General features: G+C 41.5%; 1 protein-coding gene across 2 annotated transcripts in view; it reads right to left on the bottom strand.

Moving 5' to 3' along the window:
- Nucleotides 1–2,480: 2,480 nt before the first annotated feature.
- The window catches only part of LOC137375979 (gamma-aminobutyric acid receptor subunit alpha-1-like), a 58,574-nt gene continuing 36,670 nt past the window's right edge, over nt 2,481–24,384 (bottom strand). For both annotated transcript variants that reach the window (XM_068043812.1, XM_068043813.1), the window contains 2 exons: nt 17,862–18,064; nt 2,481–2,960 (listed from right to left, as the gene is read on the bottom strand). In XM_068043812.1, coding sequence (XP_067899913.1) covers nt 2,649–2,960; nt 17,862–18,064 — 515 coding nt within the window. In that variant the 3' untranslated portion in view covers nt 2,481–2,648. The remainder of the gene's footprint in view (nt 2,961–17,861; nt 18,065–24,384) is intronic.

Genomic DNA, 24,384 nt, shown 5'->3' with positions numbered 1-24,384 from the left:
TTATTAACTGATCTATGACAGTGTTCTACAGTGACTTCATTGAGAAATGAGCTTCCCTCTCCACTGATTAAACAGTACCTTGAATACATTCGTATTATTTCATGTGCATTGCAGTTTCCTCTTGGCATATGCACAAGAGAGGAAGGTTACAATTTGTAGAAAACAGAAGTTAACACTTTGATAAAGAATAATATCACTTCATAAGGTTTTCAGGGCTGGTATTTTTGTTATTCAATCAGCAATTCTCAAATGATATAGATTTTTATATTATATTATGAATATATCTCAAGTTGTAACTTTACTTCTCCATATGGATCAAATTTGGATGGCCTGTATAAATTAGAAAATATTATAATCTGGTGTTTCTTGAATTTGATGGTCTTTAGAACATTGACCACAATTTGGTTTGCATTCCTTTATAATTGAATGAAAGATGCACCTTTTTACCATCGTGTGGCCCTCCTCCAGCAGTATACACATAGCTCTAGTGGGAGCCCTATGCATGTTGCTGCATGATAATTTAAGCCACATGGCTCCAAGTGGTAACTACTGGTATGAGTGCCAGAAGATTCACAGCAACACATAGCATTCACAAAATGTCTCATCATTGTCATTGGCAGGGAATATACACATGATGTGGTATCATGTCAATGATATTGATGGGAGTGGGGGAGGGGAGGGTGTTGGTGTGAGTGAAATATGGACAGGATGCAAACCAAAAACATAAAAAGGTATGAATGAGAAATGAGCATATAGCTCATTTAGATCATTCTTACAACCTGCTCAGAATATTTTCATTTCCCTCCTGGCCTGGCCTATATCCCTGTACTTTCTGTTGGAAAGGAATTTCTTTTTTTAAATCTTTAATTGCTTCTGAAAAAGTTTCACCAAGTAGTTTAAATCACTGGCATGGCTAGGGAGTGGGGAGGATTTACACTATTGTATTAAAACTGAGAGAAAAATGAGAGAATCATAGCACAGTGTTGCCAATGGCAGTGAAAAGGGTTTTGAAAAGTCTTTTCTTTTATATTTAGAAAAGTTCCAGTCTTTCACTTTGTATTTTTGAGTTGGCATCCAGTAGCCTTTCTGAGGTGCCCTGATGAGGATCTCTGTTGCTAAGCATTGTCAAGCAGTCACTTTGATCAATGTCATTGCATGGAGAATTGCACACATTTATGTATATGATGTCATTCAGTTTGCTTAGCAACAGAAATAATCCCAATGGACAAAACTGCATGATCCTTTTCCTATAAAGGAACAATAACTACAAGCATTTTGTCACCCCAAAATCATGGAAATCAGTCCATTTAAAGGTCAACAAGGAGTCATTTGTGCAAGCAAGCATTGTTTAGCCTGAGCAGGAAGAACACTTGAGTGCTGTGCTGTTACTGTTAACCTGTCTTGTAGTTATAAGTAAATAAGGGGAGAAAAATCAAGACATCAAAATAACATCACATTTAATAAGCTGTAGTTGACAAAATAAGTTTATTTTGTGAACTCAGTTTTTCAAAAGAATGCTTGCATGGCTCTTTAACCCTTTCCAGTGCAGGCCGTTTGATAGAATCAGAATTCAGTGGTTTTCACTGGCAACTTTCCTCAGCTCAAAAAAGTGGAATGAGCTAACTTTATTAGTATCTCTGAAATTTGAAGTTACAGTTTTATGTAGAACTATTCAGTATTACATCTGGATATCACTTAACAATATAAGATATTTAGGATTTTCTCGGCCTGCTTTTAAATAATACAAATTTAAATGTTCTTGTCATTTAAACCTAGAAAATACATAACTGATTTTACAGTCTTTGGAAGCAGCAAGGTGCTTCATAAATTAATCTGAAAAGTGCACTTCACTTATCGAGGCAAGAAATAATTATGTACTAGTTGACATCACACTCATTAAGGGGACCATTAAGTCTTATCATTTAGTAACTAACAATTTAGGTCACAAGCCCCACTGGCTATTTTAGTATCTACTGCCATCCTACAGTAAACATGTCAATGTTTGGTAGTTAACAACTAATTATATTTAAAACCATGTTTTGCTCATATATTATAGATAGATTTTCCATATAACTTGAAAGAAAATATGGCAAAAACATATACAAACTTTGCATTATAAAGTTCAACATTTGAAATCTCTTTCTTCTTTCTTCTAAATATACTTTCAAAAGAGCCTGAAAGTAAACAAAATAATCCACAAACTCTGCAGCATCCGGAAATGCCAATCATGGACCTTACCGAGCTCTGGAAACAAAAACATCTCACTATTACTGGTCAACAGCCAGAAATTTTTAAGACTATTTCACATTTCATGTAGACCCTGCTGTGAGAATAGTTTAAAACCAAATTTCTTCTGTTCGCGGACATGCTATTAAAAGAAAGTCCTTACACAATGAGAAAAGCAAATCAGTGTTAATTCCGTAAGGTCTGCTGGGACATTGAACTAGACTGGTCTTACTGACAAGGTAATAATGCTTTATATATTTATAGAGAGAAAAAAAAAATTAGGATCTTGTTTAAGAAAGGGCCAAAAGAACAACAGCGTATGCATCTAATTGAATGGACAGCTATAATCTGCTAGAAGTTTCGTGAAATTTCCCAATAAATAAAACTTTTTTGAAATCTGAGGAACTCTTTTTTAATGTTTTCTAGTTATGTTCGTCATCACCTTTGATAACTGTCTCTCTATTCAAATAAGTAGCCCAATAAACCAAGTTGAAAATCCCAAACATTAATGGAAATGCTATTCTGGCCAGTCTGTCAATTTTACTGACACTGTTGAAGGTCTTCTTGGGTTCCGGGGGCTTTTGTTCTGGTTTGGGTTCTTTGGATTCTGCTCCGGCACTCTTTGCGATAGTTGCCAGACCTGCATCCTTTGCTATGTTTGGTGCAAAGTTCGCTGATGTTGCTGTGTAGGTGTTGTTTTTCTTTAGCAGAGCCTCTCGTTCCTTTTCCTTTCTCTGTGAATCAAAATTAAAATGATTTTTGCAAAAAAAATTTTGAAGAAAAAGCAGATTGTCATCATTAACAAAAGAACTGCACTTAAAAAGGACATTGGTTTAATTTCTGTTTCAGCTAAGCTCTAATATAATTCACTGTGCATAGATCATGACTCAGCTTTTCCTATATATTGCACAGTTTCTCCAATATTTTTCCTAATTGTCCTTGGTTACTGTGGACAGAATTAAATCACTATTGTGATATTTTGGGAAACAGAAAAGAACATCATTCTGTTAAGTGTGTCTCAAATACTTAAATGAGGCATTAGGGCATTTGAGTGAAGTGTACAGAAAGCAGAGCTATTTTAAATACAGGAAATATGAGTCAAAACCATTTCAATATCAGCAGGAAAACATCACCTTGAAATACCTGATTTACAGATTCACAAGAACTATTTTTTTTTTTAGGAATAGGAAAAGTCCATTCATCCGAGACAAGCATATGTCTTTTCAATCAATCTACATCCTACCTTCTAACTTGAGATCTGAATCCCTTTTCCAGTTAGATATAAAATATGGGAATGATTACTGTTTGAAAGAGGCTTCTCTTTCTTTCTGGTTTTGCTACAAATCTTTATAATTTAGTAAAACTTTAAGAGCTGTTTGTATCCCAAATGGAACTGGCTGAGAAAGGTTACTGAGTCCAACAGTAAGACAGAGCTAAATTCACATTCACACTGGCAAAAATTGCTTATGTACCTGATAATAAATTGTTTTATCCCTACTGTACCCCAGCTGTTTCAAGCACCTAGCTATTTACCCAGCTTGCCAACAGCACAAATATATTTTTACAAAAAAAATTAAACCAAATCAAATGAAAGAATATTAAAATCAATTATATTTTTATGCCTTGTGATATTTGATAGGGATACTGGCTTACCGATATCAGTTTATTGATGAACAAGTTAACAGGCAGAAACAGGCAATGAAGGATCAGAGGGAACAGGAAGAACTGGAACGCGGAATTAATGAAGGCAAGCGCAACAAGATGGCATTCATTGCAAGCCCACTATAGCCTTCAAATTTTTTTTAAAACTGTCACCACCAAAAAGTAACAAGTGGAAATAAAATAAAAAATGAATGAATGCTGAATATTTGAATTAAAACAGCACATTCTAGAAATACACCATCAGCATCTGAAAAATGACAGGTTAACAGTTCAAGTTGAGACCCCTCCATCAAAACATAGATTTACTTGATGAAAGAAGACTAAGGTCCATCTAGCTTGCCTTCTGTCTTCCTGGTAGTTGCATGATACAAACTATACATCCTGACCATGGAGATACAACAACAACTTAGATTTATAATGTGCCTTTAAAGTAACAAAACATTCCAAGGTGCTTCACAGGAGCATTAGAAAGCAAAATCTCACACTGAGCCACATAAGGCGAAATTAGGGCAGATGGCCAAAACTTGGTCGAAGAGGTAGGTTTGAAGGAGCATCTTGAAGGAAGAAAGAGAGGTAGCGAGGTGGACAGGGCCAGGGAGATGTCATGCAGGCCCCCACCTGCCAAGAATGAGGCACATTAATTTCACCACATGGATATTAAATTTCAAATTGTTGCCAGGAAGGAGAGAAGGCCTGTTACAAGGGGTTGCCAGGCCCCCAGCCGGAAAGACATTTTTTGCATATTAACAGACAGTGCTTGTAGGCAAAGGAGCTACTCCCTGCTCCAATTCAATCCACAAACAGACATGTCAGACCAGTTAATCACATCTTTCAGAGTTTGAACTGAGTTTTAAATTGGGAAGACAGTGTTTGAACTGGCAGAAAGCTGAATGCTCCGGGACTGAAGCAGACCTCCTCTCCTCTTGTCTGCTCCCATCTCTTTCTCACGGAACTCCAAAAACTGATTGAAGACACATGAACCCCAAGAGAGAAGTCTCTTACAGTGAACAAGGTTTAAGAAGACTGCGCCCCAATGAAAATCAAGATCTACCGACAAACAAGGACTCTACAGTGAGCTCAAAGACCCGTAACAAAAACTCTTCAGATATTGCCTCAAACTTGTCCACTTTATTTTTCTTCTGCTCTTTTCTGTCTCTATGTGCACGTGTGTATCGCGATTGCATACTAGTGTGGACGCGCTGTGTATCCGTAGGCGTCAACCAAATTAGAGTTTAAGTTTAAGTTGAATAAATTTCACCCTTTCTTCTTTAAACCTAAGAAAACCTGTTTGTGCTGGTTTCTTTGCCTTATAATTGGAAAGCAGTGTGTATCACATATTCATGCATGTGTGGGAGCATCGTTTTTCCATAGGTGTCAACCAAATTAGAGTTTAAGTTTAATTAAATTTCACCTTTCTTCTTTAAACCTGAAAAAGCCTGTTTGTGCTCGTTTCTTTTTATTATAATTGGAAAGCGGTGAACAAGGATTCACCAAGGGGGAGATTTAAACACTGTGTATAAAAATAAAAACCCTGTTACAGGAAGACCAAGTGAAGGCTGAAAGGGAACCCTAGACCTCTTTCTCACCTGTTCATAACAGAGAGAATTCCAGAACTTAGGGCCTAGGCACTGAAAGCATGGCCACCAATGGATTAGCGATTAAAATCGGGGATGCTGCAGAGACCAGAATTAGATGAGCGCGCTAATCTCGGAGGTTTTTGGGGCTGGAGGAGATTACAGGGTTGGGAGGTGGGAGACCATGGAGGGATTTGAAAACAAGAAAACCTGTCAGGAACAGAGTACAAAATGAAAAAATTAGTACATTAAGGTGGGAGTTAGTAAGGTTATGGAACAATTACCATGGATCATTCTGAAGTGAACTTGGATGTAAAATGTTTGAAGACGCACTATATGTAACAGTGCAACCCATCAGAGAGAAATTTAAAATGATCATTCATAGGATTTTTTTGCCAAAGAGAGTCCAGTAGGAGAAAGAATATATTAATCATCTCCTTTAAGCCATCAAGACTGTGGGCTGGATTTTGTGCTGGAGGCAGGGTTCCTGCAACCGGGCAGCAAAGCTGGAGGAAAACCCGCCTCTGCTCTTTGTGGCCCCCACAGCCCCACCCGCCACCCCCCCCCCCCCCCCCCCCGATCACTCACAGAGCGATCCTCTGGTCTTTTTAAATCAAACTTTCAGGAGCCGGGATACCCATCCATTTAAAGACGGGGATCCCGCCTCCAAGAGCTGCCGGCAGCTTAGCAGTATCAGCAGTGTCATCGGGAGCCTGTGGCCACTGCCGATACTGCAGGCCCAGCAGTGGAACCCCAGACCCAAGGTGAGTGAGGCAGGGTCACTTGGGACAGTCTGGAAGGCCCCGGCGAGGTGGGGGGTGAGGGGGTGATCGTGTAGCTCAGAAAGAGGGGAGTCCTGGGGGGGGTAAACTGGTTCCTAGCCACAAATTGCCCACAGAGGAGGCAACCCCCCCCACCCCCCACAAGCCCACAGGCATGGCGGAGCCCCCCACTGCAGGTAAGATTCCAGCAGCGATGGGAAGAGACCCTTAATAGGCCGTTAATAGGACATCTAAGGGCCTCAATTGGCCTCTGGGCAGGAAAGCCATCATCAACCTATCCTACCACCAGGAAGATCGCTTGGTGACAGGGCGGCAATGGGCCCTCCAGCTCTGACCGCCCCACCTCCCCACCACCCATCACAATACTCCATGCCCCCTGCCTCCAACCCCATTTAATGGGGCCACATATAATCTCAGCATGTGTGTGCCAGATAGGCATCTTACAGTTTTTACAGGAGTGTATCATCAACAATAGCTTGCATTTATAGAGAGCCTTTGATGCCTTTGTTATAAAATGTCACAAGGCATTTCACAGGAACGTTATTAAACAAGATTTCAAACTGAACCACATAAGATGATAGTGGGCAAAATCTTATGATAATACATGTTTTGCAGGAGCCAGGACTATTTCTGGATCCTGAACCACCACGGTGTGATGTTCTCGGGACTGGAGTGAGGTTTAGCCGAGTTTAGTAAGAAATATGAGTCAAAGACTGAGACAGAAGCAACATGCTTTTGAACATAATGGAGTTTTCTTTATCCTGTTTTACTTTCCTTTTCTCTTCCAGCTCCCTCTGCTGGCTCGTGTGTGCATGGTAGCCTCAAGTGAACAATGTGCACAATGCAATTCTCAAAACATGACATCCCTCCCCTTCTTAGTAAATGACAGACATAGCATGTTTCACTGGTTTGTTTCCAAAAGTGTAAACAATAAACTTAAGCATAAATAGTTCACTTCGTAACATAGTCACCAAGGTATGATGGGCGCTTTCTCCCACGAGCAGGATATCGGCTGACATCAGATGTCGTCTCATTTGACTCATGTTCTTCAACCAAGATGTCAAAGTCAGGATCAGATACAATGTGTGCAAGTGTGTTTTCAGTGCTTTGAAGAATGACGGGTTTCTTGTGATGATTTGTGAACCACGCTTAGCAGTGATCATTGATCCTTTTGTGTTTGTCACAACAAATGGTTGGATGTCAAAGGGGTTATTTGTTTTCCAACATGACCATCATGTTTCACAAATACTTTATCTCCTGGCTTTCATGGTATAGCTCTACAATTCATGTTTCACTCTGCATTTACCTTCATTCGATCCTTCTGTTCTTGATTGGGTTCGTGTACGTTAATCATTAGCTCTCCAGGGTAGCTCAGGAAGACATGTGTGCATTGGATGTGCAAAGATGAGTGTAGCTGGAGGTTTTCCAGTGATGTAGCTCTTGATTCCATGATTTGTTCTCAGCTGTAGCCGTTGGTATCACTTTTTTCAAGGTTCACATAAATCTTTTGACTTCACCATTAGCTCTTGGCCAATGGGGTGTGATTTTCCGATGAGTGAACCCTCGAATTTGTTGAACTCATCGCTGTTGAAAGGGGTCCATTGCCATGTCTTACCGTTTGAGGGATTCCAAACAAGGTGAAGATCTGGTCAAGCTTTGGGATAACTGCTTTCGTTGAAATTGACAGAACTAATTCCATGATTGGGAATCTGATGTAGTCATCAATGACAACAAGCAGGTGTTCACCTGTGGGCAAATCTGTGAAATCAACACTAACTTCAATCCATGGTCCTGGAGGTAGTTCAGAAATCATGAAGATTTGACATTATGGTTGCTTGTCATGGCAAAATTGATTTTGTGCTTTAACATGCAGTCAATTCCTGGGAACCATACCTTTTCCCAAAGAGTTGTTTGGTTTTGACACTTCCTTGGTGTCCTTCATGTGCTTTATCGACAACACGTTCCCTCAATAAGTGTGGAATGACAATACAGTTGTTGTGTAGGATGCACTGTAGGATGGGGTATAAAGGAAGAAATAATGGCAGCTTGTCAGAAAGGTACAGCGATAATTATGGGGGATTTTAACCTACATATAGAGTGGAAAAATCAGATGGGCAGAGGTAGCCGAGATGAGGAGTACATAGAATGTTTTCGGGATAATTTCTTGGAATAATACATTCTGGAGCCAACCAGAGAGCAGGCTATACTGGACCTGGTATTGTGCAACGAGATAGGATGAATTAATGACTTCATAGTTAAGGCGCCCCTAGGTAGCAGCGATCATAATATGATTGAAATTTACATTCAGTTTGAGGGAGAGAAGGGTGGGTCCAAGACTAGTATTTTAAACCTAAATAAGGGCAATTATGAGGGCATGAAAGCAGAGTTAGCTAAAGTAAACTGGTAAATTAGGTTAAGGGTTAGGTCAATAGAGATGCAGTGGTAGACATTTAAGGGATATTTCAGAATACACAGAATAGATACATTTCAACGAGAAGGAAAAAAATCCAAGGGGGGGGATTCCACCCCCCCCCATCTGTGGTTAAGTAAAACAGTTAAAGATAATATCAAACTTAAAGAATAAGCCTAGAATTGCGCAAATATGGGAGGCAGATCAGAAAATTGGACAGAATATAAAAAACAGCAAAGAATGACTAAAAGATTGATAAGGAAGGTAAAATTAGAGTATGAGAGAAAGCTAGCTAGAAAAATAAAGATAGATAGTAAGAGTTTCTATAGATATTTTTTAAAAAGTTAACAGTGCACATTGATCCTGTAGAAAGTGAGTCTGGGGAATTAATAATGGATAATAAGGAGATGGCAGATGAATTGAACAGATATTTTGCATCGGTCTTCACTATTGAGGATACAAGTAGCATCCCAGTATTAAACTGACAAGTCCCAGGCTCCTGATGGACTTCCTCCTAGGGTCCTAAAAGAAGTGGCTAGTGAGATAGTTGATGAGTTAGGTTTAATTTTCCAAAATGCCCTAGATTCGGGGACGGTCCCGTTAGATTGGAAAATAGCAAATGTAACTCCTTTATTCAAAAAGGGAGGGAGGCAGAAAGCAGGAAACTACAGGCCAGTTGGCTTAACATCTGCCTTAGGGAAATTTTGGAAGCTCTTATTAAAGACATTATAGCAGGCCATTTAGAAAAATTCAAGATAATCAGGCAGAGCCAAGATGGTTTAGTGAAATGTGCTGTGGATAAAGGGGAAATGGTGGATGTATTGTACTTCGATTTCCAGAAGGCATTTGATAAGGTGCCACAAAGGTTATTGCAGAAAATAAAAGCTCATGGTGTAGGGGGCAACATATTGGCATGGATAGCAGATTGACTAGCTGATGGGAAACAGAGAGTAGGCATAAATGGGTCATTTTCTGGTTGGCAAGATGTAACGAGTGGTGTGCCACAGGGATCTATGCTGGGGCCTCAACTTTTTACAACTTATGTAAATGACTTAGATGAAGGGATCAAAGGTATGGTTGATAAATTTTCTGATGACACAAAGATAGGTAGGAAAGTAACTTGCGAAGAGGACATAAGGGGGCTACAAAGGGACATAGATAGGCTAAGTGAATGGGCAAAGACCTGGCAAATGGAGCATAATGTGGGAAAGTGTGATATTGTCCACTTTGGCAGGAAGAATAAAAAAGCATATTATCTAAATGGTAGGAGATTGCAGAGCTCTGAGATGCAGAGGGATCAGGGTGTCCTAGTGCATGAATCGCAAAAGGTTAGTATGCAGGTACATCACGTAATTAGGATAGCTAATAGAATGCTATTGTTTATCGTGAGGGGAATTGAATACAAAAGTAGGGAGGTTATGCTGGAGTACTATGTACAGGACTGGTCTGTTTATTTAAGCAAGGATGTAAATGTGTTGGAGGCAGTACAGAGAAGGTTTACTAGACTAATACCTGTAATGGGAGGGCTGTCTTACGAGGAAAGATTGGACAGGCTAGGCTTGAGGTGACTTGATTGAAACATAAGATCCTGAGGGGTCTTGACAGGGTGGATGTGGAAAGGATGTTTACCCTTGTGGGAGAATCTAGAACTAGGGGTCACTGTTTAAAAATAAGGGGTCGCCCATTTAAGACAGAGACGAGGAGAATTTTTTTCTCTCAGAGGGTCATGAGTCTTTGGAACTCTCTTCCTCAAGAGGTGGTGAAATCAGAGTCTTTGAATATTTTTAAGGCAGAGGTAGATAGATTCTTGATAAGCAAAGGGGTGGAAATGTGGAGTAATCAGTTCAGCCATGAACTTATTGAATGGCGGAGCAGGCCTGAAGGGCCAAGTGGTCTACTCCTGCTCCTAATTTGGATGTTCGTACTACAATATTGGACATGGTTGTTATGGCAGGCTCATTCCGAACATTGTGAAGACCTTGTAGTGTGTGAGCGATTTCGTTTGTAGATGTTTCACAACTGCGTCATTCCAGTTTTGTGATTCTATAGCCTTCATACAAAATTGCCAAGCTTCATCTTGTTTTGTTGCTGCTTTGATGTCAGCTAGTTTTAGAGACCTTGGCACCACATTTATGCTTATGTAGTTAAGATGTTGTTTGGTAACCTTTTCCTCGTGACTAGCAGGACTGACTGTCGGCAATGGATGCCGTGAAAAACTGGGTTGAGCTTGCCTGGCTGATATTCAACGTGGAACTCGTACTCTTGTGGTTTGAGTATCCAACATTCTATTTGAGTCGGTTTGCTATTGGATTGCTGAACAAGCTCATTAGTGGTTTATGATCGGTTATTACTTTAAATTTGCTTCCATATAAGTAAAAAGTGTAAGATACCCCATGTAATTGAGAGCGCTTCTCTCTGTTTGTAAATAACGTTGGTCTACAGGCATTAATGATCTGCGTGCCATGGCAATGATTGATTAGTTATCTGTCCTTTCTTTCTGTACGAGAACTGCACCTAAGCCAACTGAACTTGCATCTATGACTAGCTAGGTGGTTTTCTCAGGGTCGAAATAGGCATTTGTGCAACTTGCTGACAAATATTGTTTGCTCTGATGTACTGCATGTTGGCGAGATTTAGTCCATTCCCAACTGGTGGCCTCTTCTGTCAGATCACATACGGGGGCTGATAGCATAGCAAGGTCAGGAATGAAGCGACTACAGTATGTGACAAGTCCGCGCAAACTTCTGACTTCTAGCACGTCTGTAGGATCTGCAGCATTTGCAAAGGCTTCAACCTCCCAAGGATTGGGTGATACTCCTTCACCATTGAACACATGACCGAAGAATTCAATTCTGCTTTCATTAAACAAGCACTTATTCAAGATGAGGTGACATTCTGTGAGATGTTGTAGGCATGCATGTAGGCATGTCTCAAGTTCCCTTTCAGTGCAGCCATTGATGAGAGTGTCATCACTGATGTTCACTGTGCCTTCAAGTCCTTGAAGTGCAGATTGAATCAAGTGCTGAAATACCTCATCTGCTGAGCTGACTCCAAAGTTGAGCCTCTTGTATCAGAAAAGTCTGATGTGAATGGAGAATACAACAAGGTATCTTGATTCTTCTGCAAGCTCGATTTGACGGTATCCTGCATTGAGGTCAAGTTTAGCAAAGTGTTTAGCACCATTCACTTTCTCTACGATATCGATTGTCAGTGTCAAGTGTCTTTCTCATTGTATGGCTCAGTTTGGGGATAGCATATCAACACAGATTCTAGTCTGGTTCTTGCTCTTCAGTTGTATGGGTGAGACCCAAGGGGTAGGGTCACCCCAACTTCCTCAATGATGTCAAGGTCAAATAGGTGTCATAGTTCCTTTCTGTCTGTTTCCTGACATGAAATGATATTCATCACTGTTGATGCGCAACGGAGGGCACATTAGGTTCGACATGCAGCTTGCAGATAACACCTTTCAATTTTCCGATACCAGATCAGCATACAGTTTGAGAATGTTTTTGTTATGCGTAGAAATCACATCTGTGACTGCAGTTATGTGCAGGTTTGTTGCTGTGTGGAAACTGATACGCGTATCACATTCTGCAGATATGACATAGAATGGAACATTTGTTCTCGTGTCTTTGAATGAGACGGCGTTTCAAAGGTTCCGATGATTTTCAACGGTTTGTCACTGTCACAAGGGAAAATTTTTGTATTCCCTGGTTTGCAGAGGATGGGGCAATCCTGAAGTTGGTTGAATGTTTTGTATCCCATGACACTGACAAGACACTCAGAGCATCTTCATCCGAGCAGCCAATGGCTAAGGTCACACGTGGTTGTTTGCTGTGTTTGAGAGAGAAGACAAAAGTATATACAGGGTCATGTGCCTCTACATTAGCTACATTCTCTTGTCTTTCTGCTGTGATATGCATACATGCCACCCTTTTGGTGGTATTAGTCTTAGTAGTCGATTTTGTTGATGAATGACAAACATGAGCAAAGTAGTTGGGTTTTCCACAAGTTTTACACTGTTTACCAGTAGTAGGACACTCTGTCTGGTGTGGGTAAGCCCCGTCACAGTGGAAACATTCTTTAGATAATTCGCAACTCTGTTTTTGAGACAGCTGTTGCTGTTTTGCTGGTTTCCTGGCACATGAGCCATGAATACTGTTCACGGGAGTAGAACTTGGAGTATGGTATTTACCGTTAGCAGCCTCTACTTCAGTTGCTCTGGAATCTGAGAATGATAGTGATCTTGCTCACTCCAGCAGCTCTGAAAGCTGTTTTTATCAAGTACTTTTCAAAATAGTTGACTGGTGAGATAGCCTTCGATTATTTGTGTCTTGATTTCCCGTTAGACATGTTCAACATCACCAAAGTCACATTTGGTTGCTAGTTACCTCAATCGCATGCAATATCAGTCAACTGTCTCTTTTGCTTCTTGCTTAATGCATCGGAATACAATGGTTTTGTATATGGTATTTTTCTTGGGTGTAAAGTAGGTTGTCAGCACCTGTTTTACTGAGTCGTAGTCATTTTGCTCAGGTGTAAGTGTCTCAAAGATATCTTCTAATTCTTCACCTCCACAGTGTAGAAGAAAGGCCTTTATCCTTGCGTCATCTGTGATTGCAAAACCTGCCATCACGTCTTTGAAACATCTCAACCACTTTTGCCAACGTGGGGTTACAGATGATGCCTCTGAATGTACATCAAAAGGTTTTAGGTTCGGCATAGACAACGCCATATTGATCAGCAAGACAGTGATAGTGCGTGATTCGGGTTGTGGGACCGAAATTATATATTTTTTGATTGGATGGTTATTCTGGAGAGATCAATGTGTATGTATACACTGTACAACATTCTTGTGTGTCACTTGAACACAGTCTCCAACATGTTTCTGGTTTTTCGCCATCCGTTTTCTTTACCTCATCGCCATTGTGATGTTCTCGGGACTGGCGTAAGGCTTAGCCGAGTTTAGTAAAAAATATAAGGTAAAGACTGAGACAGATGCAGCATGCTGTTGAACACATTGGAGTCTCCTTTATTCTGTTTTACATTCACTTTCTCCTTTAGCTCCCTCTGTTGGTTCATGTACACATGGTAGCCTCAAGTGAACAATAAGTACAATGCAATCCTAAAATACTAGACACGGGTCTGCAATGCGCACTCCAGTGCGATCTTCCATGAGCAGGCCTCCTAATTGGCCGCCTGCACTTCTGCCATCTAATTAAGGATGGTGAGTGGGCTCCTGAGGCTGCAGGCCCAATCAAAGGGTCCGCAGCTTTGGAAGGCCAGTAGCCTCACCAGAAGAGGAGAGCAGGTACCCTCGGAAGCGTGCATCAACTTTCAAAATTGACGAGGGACGAAGCTGATAAGCCCATCGGAGTGAGGAGAAACACCTCCAGAGGAGTCGTTTGGGCCACAGATGCAGCCTTTCATACCTGTGGCCCTGTCACTGGAGCATGGAGCTTGCGGCTCTAATGGCCACCTGGCCTGCCACTGAGAGGCCACCTCCATGGCACTGCCTGGCTCAGCACTCAGTGGGAATCCACTCCGACACAAGGAAAATCCTGGCAGTGTCCTTCTCGTACCCCTTAATTGGTCCTTAATTAATTATTGGTTACCTGCCGCTGCCAGGTGGATGGCCACTGCCAATATTCATCCACATCCAGCAAGATCACCCGGAGGCAAGAATTGCCCGAATCTCCAACTTTGCTCTCGGCCCCGCCATCAAACCTGCCTCCCGAGGACTGGGACAGATAAGTGGTAGCTTTTAAGAGGCATCTTAAAGGAAAAGCTAGGCGTAGAATAGTGGAGAGGTTGGGGAGCATTTCAGAGTTTAGGATGTAGGCAGCAGGTATTCAACTCAGTGTTAATGAAACTACCATTATGACTAAGACTCTGTTCATGGTGATCAATACCCTCTTCCCCCCCCAAAAAAACCATGTTTGCGCCTAATCTAAACAATTAATTAATTTCTTTGGCACGTGGGAAAATTCTTTCAATATATTCTACAATTAATTTAGTCTAAAAATTCTGAAAATGGTGCATCATAACCCCATTTCTCTAAATTTAAACTGCTTAGTAAATATTGCAAAAATTCAGAACATTTTGACATTATAATTCCAATGTTGATCAGCAAAGTGGCTTTCAATGTTGAGTTTTCACCTGATCCTGCTGAAAACTCAAGTGCTGTAACATATATGTTCAAGGATATTTAAACACATTGGAATTCTTGGCTTCCTCTAAATATCAGAACAATTGCAAGGACATTTCTTCACTTGTTGTGGGCCTATATGAGAAAATGCAATTATTTTGGAGAGAATTTTAATTTTTTTTTTAAATGAGCTCCCAAACTGTCCAGCTGAAAAGCACTTAGATACTAGAATATGATGTGATCCAGAAACCCTTACTGGAGAGCATTTCTGCTGATGTCAGTGAGAATAGGATTCAATTCCGCTTATTCGTCTTTTCATCCGGTTCCAGCAGAGGTTCCGGTTAACTGTCAGTCGAGTATGTGCCCTGGGTGATTTATCCCATCCTAACTCACAGGCAAATGATTCATTAACACAGCACTGATCAGGGAGTGAATCTGAATCTTTGCTGGTCTATAGGGCTGGGCCATCTCACGGGGGGTAATTACCAATTTTGGGGGCGCAAAGCTGGCAGTAGTGAATTGACTGCTCATTATGCACCCACCCAAATTTCTACTGAAGGTAGTCCCTAGCCAAGCTGTTCCAGTACAGCTACAGTACTTGCATCTACTTGACAGTGTAAAATTGCCCGGATATATCCTGTTCACAAAAAGCAGGACAAATCCAATTTACCACCCCATCAGTCCATACTCAATTATCAGCAAAGTAATGGAAGATATCATTGACAGCACTATCAAACGGCACTTACGCATAAATAACCTGTTCACCGATGCTTAGTTTAGGTCCCACTAGGACCACTTGGCTCCAGACCCCATTACAGCCTTGGTCCAAACATGGACAAAAGAGGTGAGTGGAGTGTGAGTGCCCTTGTCAACAAGGCAGCATTTGACTGAGTGTGGCATCAAGGAGCCCTAGTCAAATTGACGTCAATGGGGATTGAGGGAAAACTTTCCACTGACTGGACTCATACCTAGCACAAAGAACGATAGTTCTGGTTGTTGGAGGCCAATGGTCTCAGCCTCAAGATATCGCTGCAGGAGTTCCTCAGGGCAGTGTCCAAGGCTCAACCATCTTCAGCTTCTTCACCACTGACTTTCCCTCCATCATGAGGTCAGAAGTGAGGATGTTCACTGAAGATTGCACAAGTATTCAGTTCCATTCACAATTCCTCAGATGATAATAACAGTCCATGTCCACAAGCAGCATGACCTGGACAACATCTAGCAAGTAACATATGTGCCACACAAGTTCCAGGCAATGACCACCTGTAACAAGTGACAGCCTAACCACCTGCCCTGACATTCAATGGCATTGGCATTGCCAATTTCCCCACCATCAACATCCTGGGAGGTCACCATTGACCAGAAACTTAGTTGGGTCAGTCAAATAAATGCTGTGGTTACAAGAGGAAGTAAAAGACTGAGTATCCCGCAGTGAGTGACTCACCTCCTGACTCCCCAAAGCCTTTTCACCATCTCCAAGGCACATCAAGAACATGGTGAAATACCATGGAGCAACACGATTGCTGCGTGTATCATTTACAAGATACAGTGCAGAAACTTGGAAAGACTTCTATACAACCTCTACCACCTAGAAGGACAAGGACAGCAGGCACCTCCATGTTCCCCTGCAAGTCACACACTATTCAGACTTGAAAATATATCAACGTTCCTTCATATCTGCTTGTTTAAAATCTTGAAACTCCCCCCCCCCAACAACACTGTGGAGCAACTTCGCAACATGGACCACAATGGTTCAAGAAGTCGGCTCAGCATCACCTTCTCAAGGGCAATTAGGAATTTGCAATAAATGCTGGCCATGCCAGTGATGCCCACATCTCATGAATGAATAAGTAAAAAAAAAATTAAAAATAGAACATAAAATCAGGCGGGCTGTATAAAGGGCAGCTGGTCCGTAGCAAAGAGATGATGCTGCCAGACCTGCTGAGTGGTTCCAGCATTTCTTATTTTTATTTCCGATTTCCAGCATCCGCAGTATTTTGCTTTTATTTTAGTGTTTAATTCACTGCCACTTCTCTTCCAGGAATGCCTACCTTGAAGAAGTTCTGCTCTTTTCTCCGACAGGATTTTCATTTGTCTCTTTTACCTTGTTCACCTTCATTGCTTTCTATTTCCCTCCTGGTGTTTGCAATATTCAGTGTATTAACACCTAATCTGTACTAATGCTTTGTCTTTCAACACACCATTAACATATTGTTTGCCTTTGCTCCGTGACCTTTTGTTCAGCTATGTGGCCTGGTCCAATCTAGACCTCCTTTGTTATCTCTTGCCCCACCCCCACCTCACTTGCTTATAACCTGTGACTTTTCTAATATTTGTCAGTTCCGATGAAGGGTCACTGACCCGAAACGTTAACTCTGCTTCTCTTTTCACAGATGCTGCCAGACCTGCTGAGTGGTTCCAGCATTTCTTGTTTTTATTTCAGATTTCCAGCATCCGCAGTATTTTGCTTTTATCTAAGAAAATTTACCCCACGGATTGACCAGGGTGTCACATATGCTATCTTTAACAATATAAATAATTTTTTTTTATTGTGAGAATCTCAGTTTTAGTGAATCTCTCATTACGAAGACATTCAAAAGATAATATAAATGCGAAGCAGTAGCATCAAAACAGTTGAGAAATTTATCACACATTCGTTTACTTTCGAATGAATTCAGTACAATGTTATAATAGGCCAATTGGCTGCTTTCAGAGAACCACGTTAATAAAAGCTGCCCGACAAGTGCACAGTACCTACCTATTTAAAAACATCAATTATCCGCTTCCATTTCCTCTTTGTGTATGGTCAAATGGTAGAGTACAGGTAATATACAAAATTAAAAAGTGCATAAACAAAATTTATAATTATTTTCCAGAGAGGAAATTTGTTTGCATAGCGCCACTAGTGGTGGTGCCTGCCCCTGGAGAATCGGCATGTGGCTGCGGCACTACGCAAACGAATTTCTCCACCCCGGTGTTTTGCTAGGACACATTTATAAAGGAGCATCTGGACAGTCTCTTTTATACTAATTAAACAAAAATACATATATACATTTTACCTTTACAGGAACTAAGCTTTTTCCATCCCAAGCCCAACTCCTCTTTGTGAAGTAGTTCACGGTGGCAAATTCAATAAGTGCAGAAAACACGAAAGCGTAACAAACGGCAATGAACCAATCCATAGCGGTTGCATATGCAACTTTGGGGAGTGAGTTCCTGGCACTGATACTTAGAGTTGTCATTGTCAATACAGTTGTAACCCCTGAATAAAACACAATAAGAAACATGTAACTGGAATAATTTAATGTAATATGTATAAGTTTGCTTCATTACTCGGTGAAAAAATGATTTATGAATATATTGCAATAGCACTGCAGATTGAATTTTGTAATACAGCTACAGGCACATAGTATTGGGAATTTAGCATTCAACTTTGCAGCTAATTTTCATACAAATGTCAGAGTCATAGAGTTATACAGCGCAGAAACAGGTCCTTCGGCCCTTCGCGTCTATGCCGGCCATCAAGCACCTAACTATTCTAATCCCATTTTTCAGCACTTGGCCCGTAGCCTCGTATGCTATGGTGTTTCAAGTTCTCATCTAAATACTTCTTAAATGTTGTGAGGGTTCCTGCCTCTACCACCTCTTCAGGCAGTGCATTCCAGATTCCAACCACCCTCTGGGTGAAAAAGATTCCTCAAATCCCCTCTAAATCCCTTACCTTAAATCTATGCCCCCTGGTTATTGGCCCCTTTGCTAAGGGAAAAAGTTTCTTCCTATCTAACCTATCAATGCCCCTCATAATTTTGTATACCTCAATCATGTCCCCCCTCAGCCTTCTCTGCTCTAAGCATTTTCAGTCTCTCTTCATAGCTGAAATGTTCCAGCCCAGGCAACATCCTGGTGAATCTCCTCTGCACCCTCTCCAGTGCAATCATATCCCTCCTACAGTGTGGCGTCCAGAACTGTACAAAGTACTCCAGCTCTAGCCTAACTAGCATTTTATACAGCTCCATCATAACCTCCCTGCTCTTGTATTCTATGCCTCGGCTAATAAAGGCAAGTATCCCATATGCCTTCCTAACCACTTTATCGACCTGTGCTGCTGCCTTCAGTGATCTATGGACATGTGCACCAACGTCCCTCTGACCCTCTATTTCCGAGGGTCCTACCATCCATTGTACATTCCCTTGCTTTGTTAGTCCTCCCAAAATGCATCACCTCACACTTCTCAGGATCAAATTCCATTTGCCACTGCAGCGCCCCATCTTACCAGCCCATCTATATTGTCCTGTAATTTAAGGTTTTCCTCCTCACTGTTTACAACACCAATTTTAGTGTCATCTGCGAACTTACTGATCACACCTCCTATATTCACATCGAAATCATTAATGTACATTACAAACAGCAAGGGTCCCAGCACTGATCCCTGATCATTATTTTCATAACATGCATATAAATATACTTCCAGGCAGCCATAAGTCCAGTGATATATAGATAAGTTGAATGACTTTATTATATGCTAATTCATATTGTACCATGGGAGTTAAATTCTTCTCAGTGATAATTTCAGCACAAAATTGCCATGTTTCTCCCCATACATTTTATCAACATGAGAAATTCTACTATTTTATTATCCTACATGTACCACAATAGAGTCCTAATTATTTTAGATGCCTCTTGATATTAAATTTATGTATGTATTGGAAAATGGTCACTGCAATGATATAGGTGATCCAGCTAAATTTGTGTTGAACTATATTTATCTCTTGTGCTCCCCCCAACCCCAATGTACAGTATATCAGTATTTTTATTTTTAGCAAGTAAGCTTCTCATCTATTTTTTTCCTCTCCAAATCACAATGGAAAGGGCAAACATAACATTCTCTGAAGCCCATGCCGTGCTGCTCTGTAACCAACTGCTAGGAATCAGACAAAAACAGACCAAATTGATTCAGTCTTGACTTTTCCCTCTCCCCTTCACTTTTGTTTGAGCCTTCCTCAGGTGATCTAGCTGAGATCAATAAATTGTCACATGTGGTAATTCCAATATGTCTTTTTTTTTAACCACTCTACGACTCAGTGCATCATTTTCACTATTGTCCCCCAATTATGTTCATTCTAGTTTTAAACAAAGAACACAAAATCCCTTTTAATCCCAATGGGATTGAAGGCCGATAAATCCCCAGGGCTTGATGGTATACATTCCAGAGTACTTAAGGAAGTGGCCCTAGAAATATTGGATGCATTGGTGGTCATCTTCCAAGATTCTATAGACTCTGGAACAGTTCCTACAGATTGGAGGGTAGCTAATGTAACCCCACTATTTACAAAGGGAGGTAGAGAGAAAGCAGGGAATTATAGACCAGTCAGCCTGACGTTGGTAGTGGGGAAAATTCTGGAGTCCATTATCAAAGATTTTATAGCAGAGCACTTGGAGAACAGTGGTAGAAGCAGGCACATTCAGCATGGATTTACGAAAGGGAAATCATGCTTGACAAATCTACTAGAATTCTTCGAGGATGTAACTCGTAGAGTTGATGAGGGGGAGCCAGTGGATGTGGTTTATTTGGACTTTCAGAAGGCTTGCGACAAAGTCCCACATAAGAGATTGGCATGTAAAATTAAAGCGCATGGGACTGGGGGTAGTGTATTGCGATGGATAGAAATTTGGTTGGTGGACAGGAAACAAAGAGTAGGGACAAATGGGTCTTTTTCCGAATGGCAGGCAGTGACTAGTGGGGTACCACAGGGATCGGTGCTAGGTACCCAGCCATTCACAATATACAATAATGATTTAGATGAGGGAACTAAATGTAATATCTCCAAATTTGCAGATTACACAAAACTGGGTGGGACGGTGAGTTCTGAGGAGGATGCAGAGAGGCTTCAGGGTGATTTGGACAAGTTGAGTGAGTGGGCTAATGCATGGCAGATGCAATATAATGTGGATAAATGTGAGGGTATCCACTTTGGTAGCAAAAACAGGAAGGCAGATTATTTGAATGGCTATAAACAGAGAGGGAAATATGCAATGAGACCTGGGTGTTCTCGTACACCAGTCGCTGAAGGTAAGCATGCAGGTGCAACAGGTGGTAAAAAGGCAAATGGTATGTTGGCCTTCATAGCGTGAGGATTCGAGTACAGGAGCAGGGATGGCTTGATGCAATTATACAGGGCCTTGGTGAGGCCACACCTGGAATATTGTGTGCAGTTTTGCTCTCCTTATCCGAGGAAGGATGTTCTTGCTATAGAAGGAGTGCAGCGAAGGTTTACCAGACTGATTCATGGGATGGTGGGACTGACGTATGAGCAGAGATTGAGTCGGTTAGGATTATATTCGCTGGAGTTCAGAAGAGTGAGGGGGGATCTCATAGAATCCTATAAAATTCTAACAGGACTTGACAGGGTAGATGCAGGAAGGATGCTCCCGATGGTGGGGGAGTCCAGAACCAGGAGTCATAGTCTAAAGGATACAGGGTAAACCTTTCAGGACTGAGATGAGGAGAAATTTCTTCACCCAGAGAGTGGTGAGCCTGTAGAATTTGCTACCACAGAAAGCAGTTGAGGCCAAAACATTGTATGTTTTCAAGAAGGAGTTAGATAAAGCTCTTGGGTCTAAAGGGATCAAAGAGTATGGGGTGAAAGCGGAACAGGCTGAGTTGGATGATCAGCCATGATCATAATGAATGGCGGAGCAGGCTCGAAGGGCCGAATGGCCTACTCCTGCTCCTATTTTCTATGTTTCTATGTAAGGCTAAAGTAAGAAGTTTCATTATTTCAACTGACACGAGAACAAAAAAAAGCCACTGAACCATTCAGCTTGTTCCAGCATTCAATTCTCAATTCAAGTGCCTAACCTGACCCTTTCGCATATTATTCTCATTCTACGTCTGTATAATTCTACTCTCCTCCAAAACAGGAATTGATCAAATTCCCAACTGAATGCTTCAGCTGACTCCATATTTACTCCACTAAATTGTAATGAAGAAATTCCTTAACTAAGTTCATAATTCTTTAGTTTAGAATCATATAGATGTCATAACTATAATCTTACAAAGTTCTCTCAGGAACTGTTCGTTAGATTGGAAGAAAGGAGACAGAGGAAAACCAGGGAATTATAAAACAGTTGGCCTAACAGCTTTTGTCGGGCAATTGTTGGAATGTATAATTAAAGACAGGGTGACTGAACATCTTAAAAATTTTCAGCTGATCAGAGAGAACTAGCATGGATTTGTAAATGGTAGGTCTTGCCTGATGAACATGATGGAACTTTTTTGAACAAGTTATTAAAGTACTGGACAGAGGAATGTCTATTGAGGTTATTTATATGATAAAGTCCTTCTAAAGTTGAAGTTCTTGGAGTTGAAGGCAAATTATTGATCTGGTTAGAAAACTGGCTGAGTGACAAGAGACAGAGTGGGGGCAATGAGCAGCTACTCTAATAGGAAGGATGCAACTAGAGGTGTCCCAAAATGATACGTATTGGGGCCTTAACTATTTACTGTATTTATTAGCAACTTAGGTGATGGAATAGAAAGTCACATACCCAAATTTGCTGATGACACAAAGATAGGCAACACCGTAAGCAGTGTAAAAGGAAGCATAAAGTTACAAAAAGATATTAATAGATTAAGCGAATGGGCAAAACTGTAGCAAATAGATTTCAATGTAAGCAAATGTGAGGTCATCCACTTTGGCCCTAAAAATGATAGAACAGGGTACTTTCTAAAAGTGGTAAAGTTAGAAATAGAGATCTCCAAAAAGACTTGAGAGTCCAGGTATATGGATTATTAAAATGACTTGAACAGGTACAGAAAATAATCAAAAAGGCTAATGGAATGCTGGTCGTTATATCTAGAGGACGAGAATACAAAGGGCAGAAATTATGCTTCAGCTATACAAAGTCCTGGTCAGACCACACCTCGGGTACTGTGAGCAGTTCTAGGCACCACACCTTAGGCAGGATATACTGGCCTTGGAGGGAGTGCAGAGTAGATTTTTCAGAAAGATACATGGACTCCAAGGCTTAAATTACCAAGAGATATTACACAGAATAGGATAGTATTTATTGGAGTTCAGAAGGATAAGGGGTGATTTAATTGAAGTTTTCAAGATATTAAGGGGAACAAATACTGTAGTTCGGGAGAACCCATTTCCACCTGTTGGGAAATCTAGGATGAGGGGCGTAGAGGCAGACATTTCAGGAGTGAAATTATGAAACATTTCTGCACACAAAGGATGGTAGAAATTTGGAACTCTCTTCTGCAAATGGCAATTGATGCTCAATCAATTGTTAATCTTAGATCTGAGATTGATACATTTTTGTTAACCAAACGTATTAAGGGACATGAGGCAAAGGAGAATATATGGAGTTAGCTTGCAAATCAACCATGATCTCACTGAATGGCTGAACAGGCTCGAGATGCTAATTGGCGTACGACTGCTCCTATGTCCCTATGTGCTTATGTATCTACATTCCTACATAATTGGTTGTGCATAAAAAACCACACTCTATATTACTGATACAGAATGCTATACGTGTACTAGTTTCCAATAATATTGTCACATTTCAAATTCCACTCTCTAATCAAGATGCTGTTCTACATTTGAAAGGATTTGAATAATCCACTTGTCTAAATGTGATACTTTTAAATGGTTTGACTTAACAATACATTTCTCAGCATCTCTAGGTCAACATTTAGCTGACTTGGACATGAAGTGCTATAAGACGTAGAAACTCTTGCAGTATTTTTAAGTCAATGCCTTTCTTGTCACAGAAACATAACTCATCAATCTATAAAAATTGAGATATACAGCCAGCATTTTCTGTGCCCTCATGAGGCGGGAGGGGGGAGGGGGGACAGGGGGGTGCCATTCGCCTCCCAATTACCAAGCAATCTTCCCGGGTGTGGGATAGGCCGACCTGGCCTTCCTGCCCAGAAGCCAATTGAGGTCCTTAAGTGGCTTGTTAACGGCCAATTAACGGAATCTTCCTACTGCCCCTGGGATCTTGCCAGTGATGGCAGGGGGAGGGGCGCCTCCGCCATGCAGGGAAGTCATCTCGTAACACGCGGAGCCCGCCCTGTAGGGTTGGGGGGGGATTCGTCCTCCATGGGCAACCTGTGGCCAGGAACCTGTTTACCACCGCGCCCCCCCCCCGCCTCCCCAGGGCCCCCTCCCTTGGACTGCATGATCACTGCCCCCACCCCACCCCCCATCCTCCCTTGCTGGGGCCATCTGGACTGGCCCCAACGACCCCACTTCATTCACGTTGGGTCCCAGGTTCCAACGCTGAGCCTGGATCAGAGGCCTCTGCAGTACCAGCAGTGACCACTGCTCCCGGTGGCATTGTCGACTCGGCTGCCGGCCCTCTGATTGGCTGGCAGTTCTTGGAGGTGGGATCCCTGTCTTTAAAGGGACGGGGGTCCGCGCTCCTGAAACTTTGATTTTAAAAGACCGGAGGATTGCTCCAGGGTTGGGGGGGGGGGGTGGGCGGGGAAAGGGGCACAAAAAGGCAGAGGTGGGCATTCCCCCACCTTGCCAGCCCAACACCAGAAGCCCTGCCTCCAGCACAAAATCC

Source organism: Heterodontus francisci, chromosome 12 (assembly GCF_036365525.1).
Source record: "Heterodontus francisci isolate sHetFra1 chromosome 12, sHetFra1.hap1, whole genome shotgun sequence".
NCBI lineage: Eukaryota > Metazoa > Chordata > Chondrichthyes > Heterodontiformes > Heterodontidae > Heterodontus > Heterodontus francisci.
The sequence above is the reverse complement of the archived record's forward strand: the minus strand, read 5'-3'. Positions and strand labels throughout refer to the sequence as shown.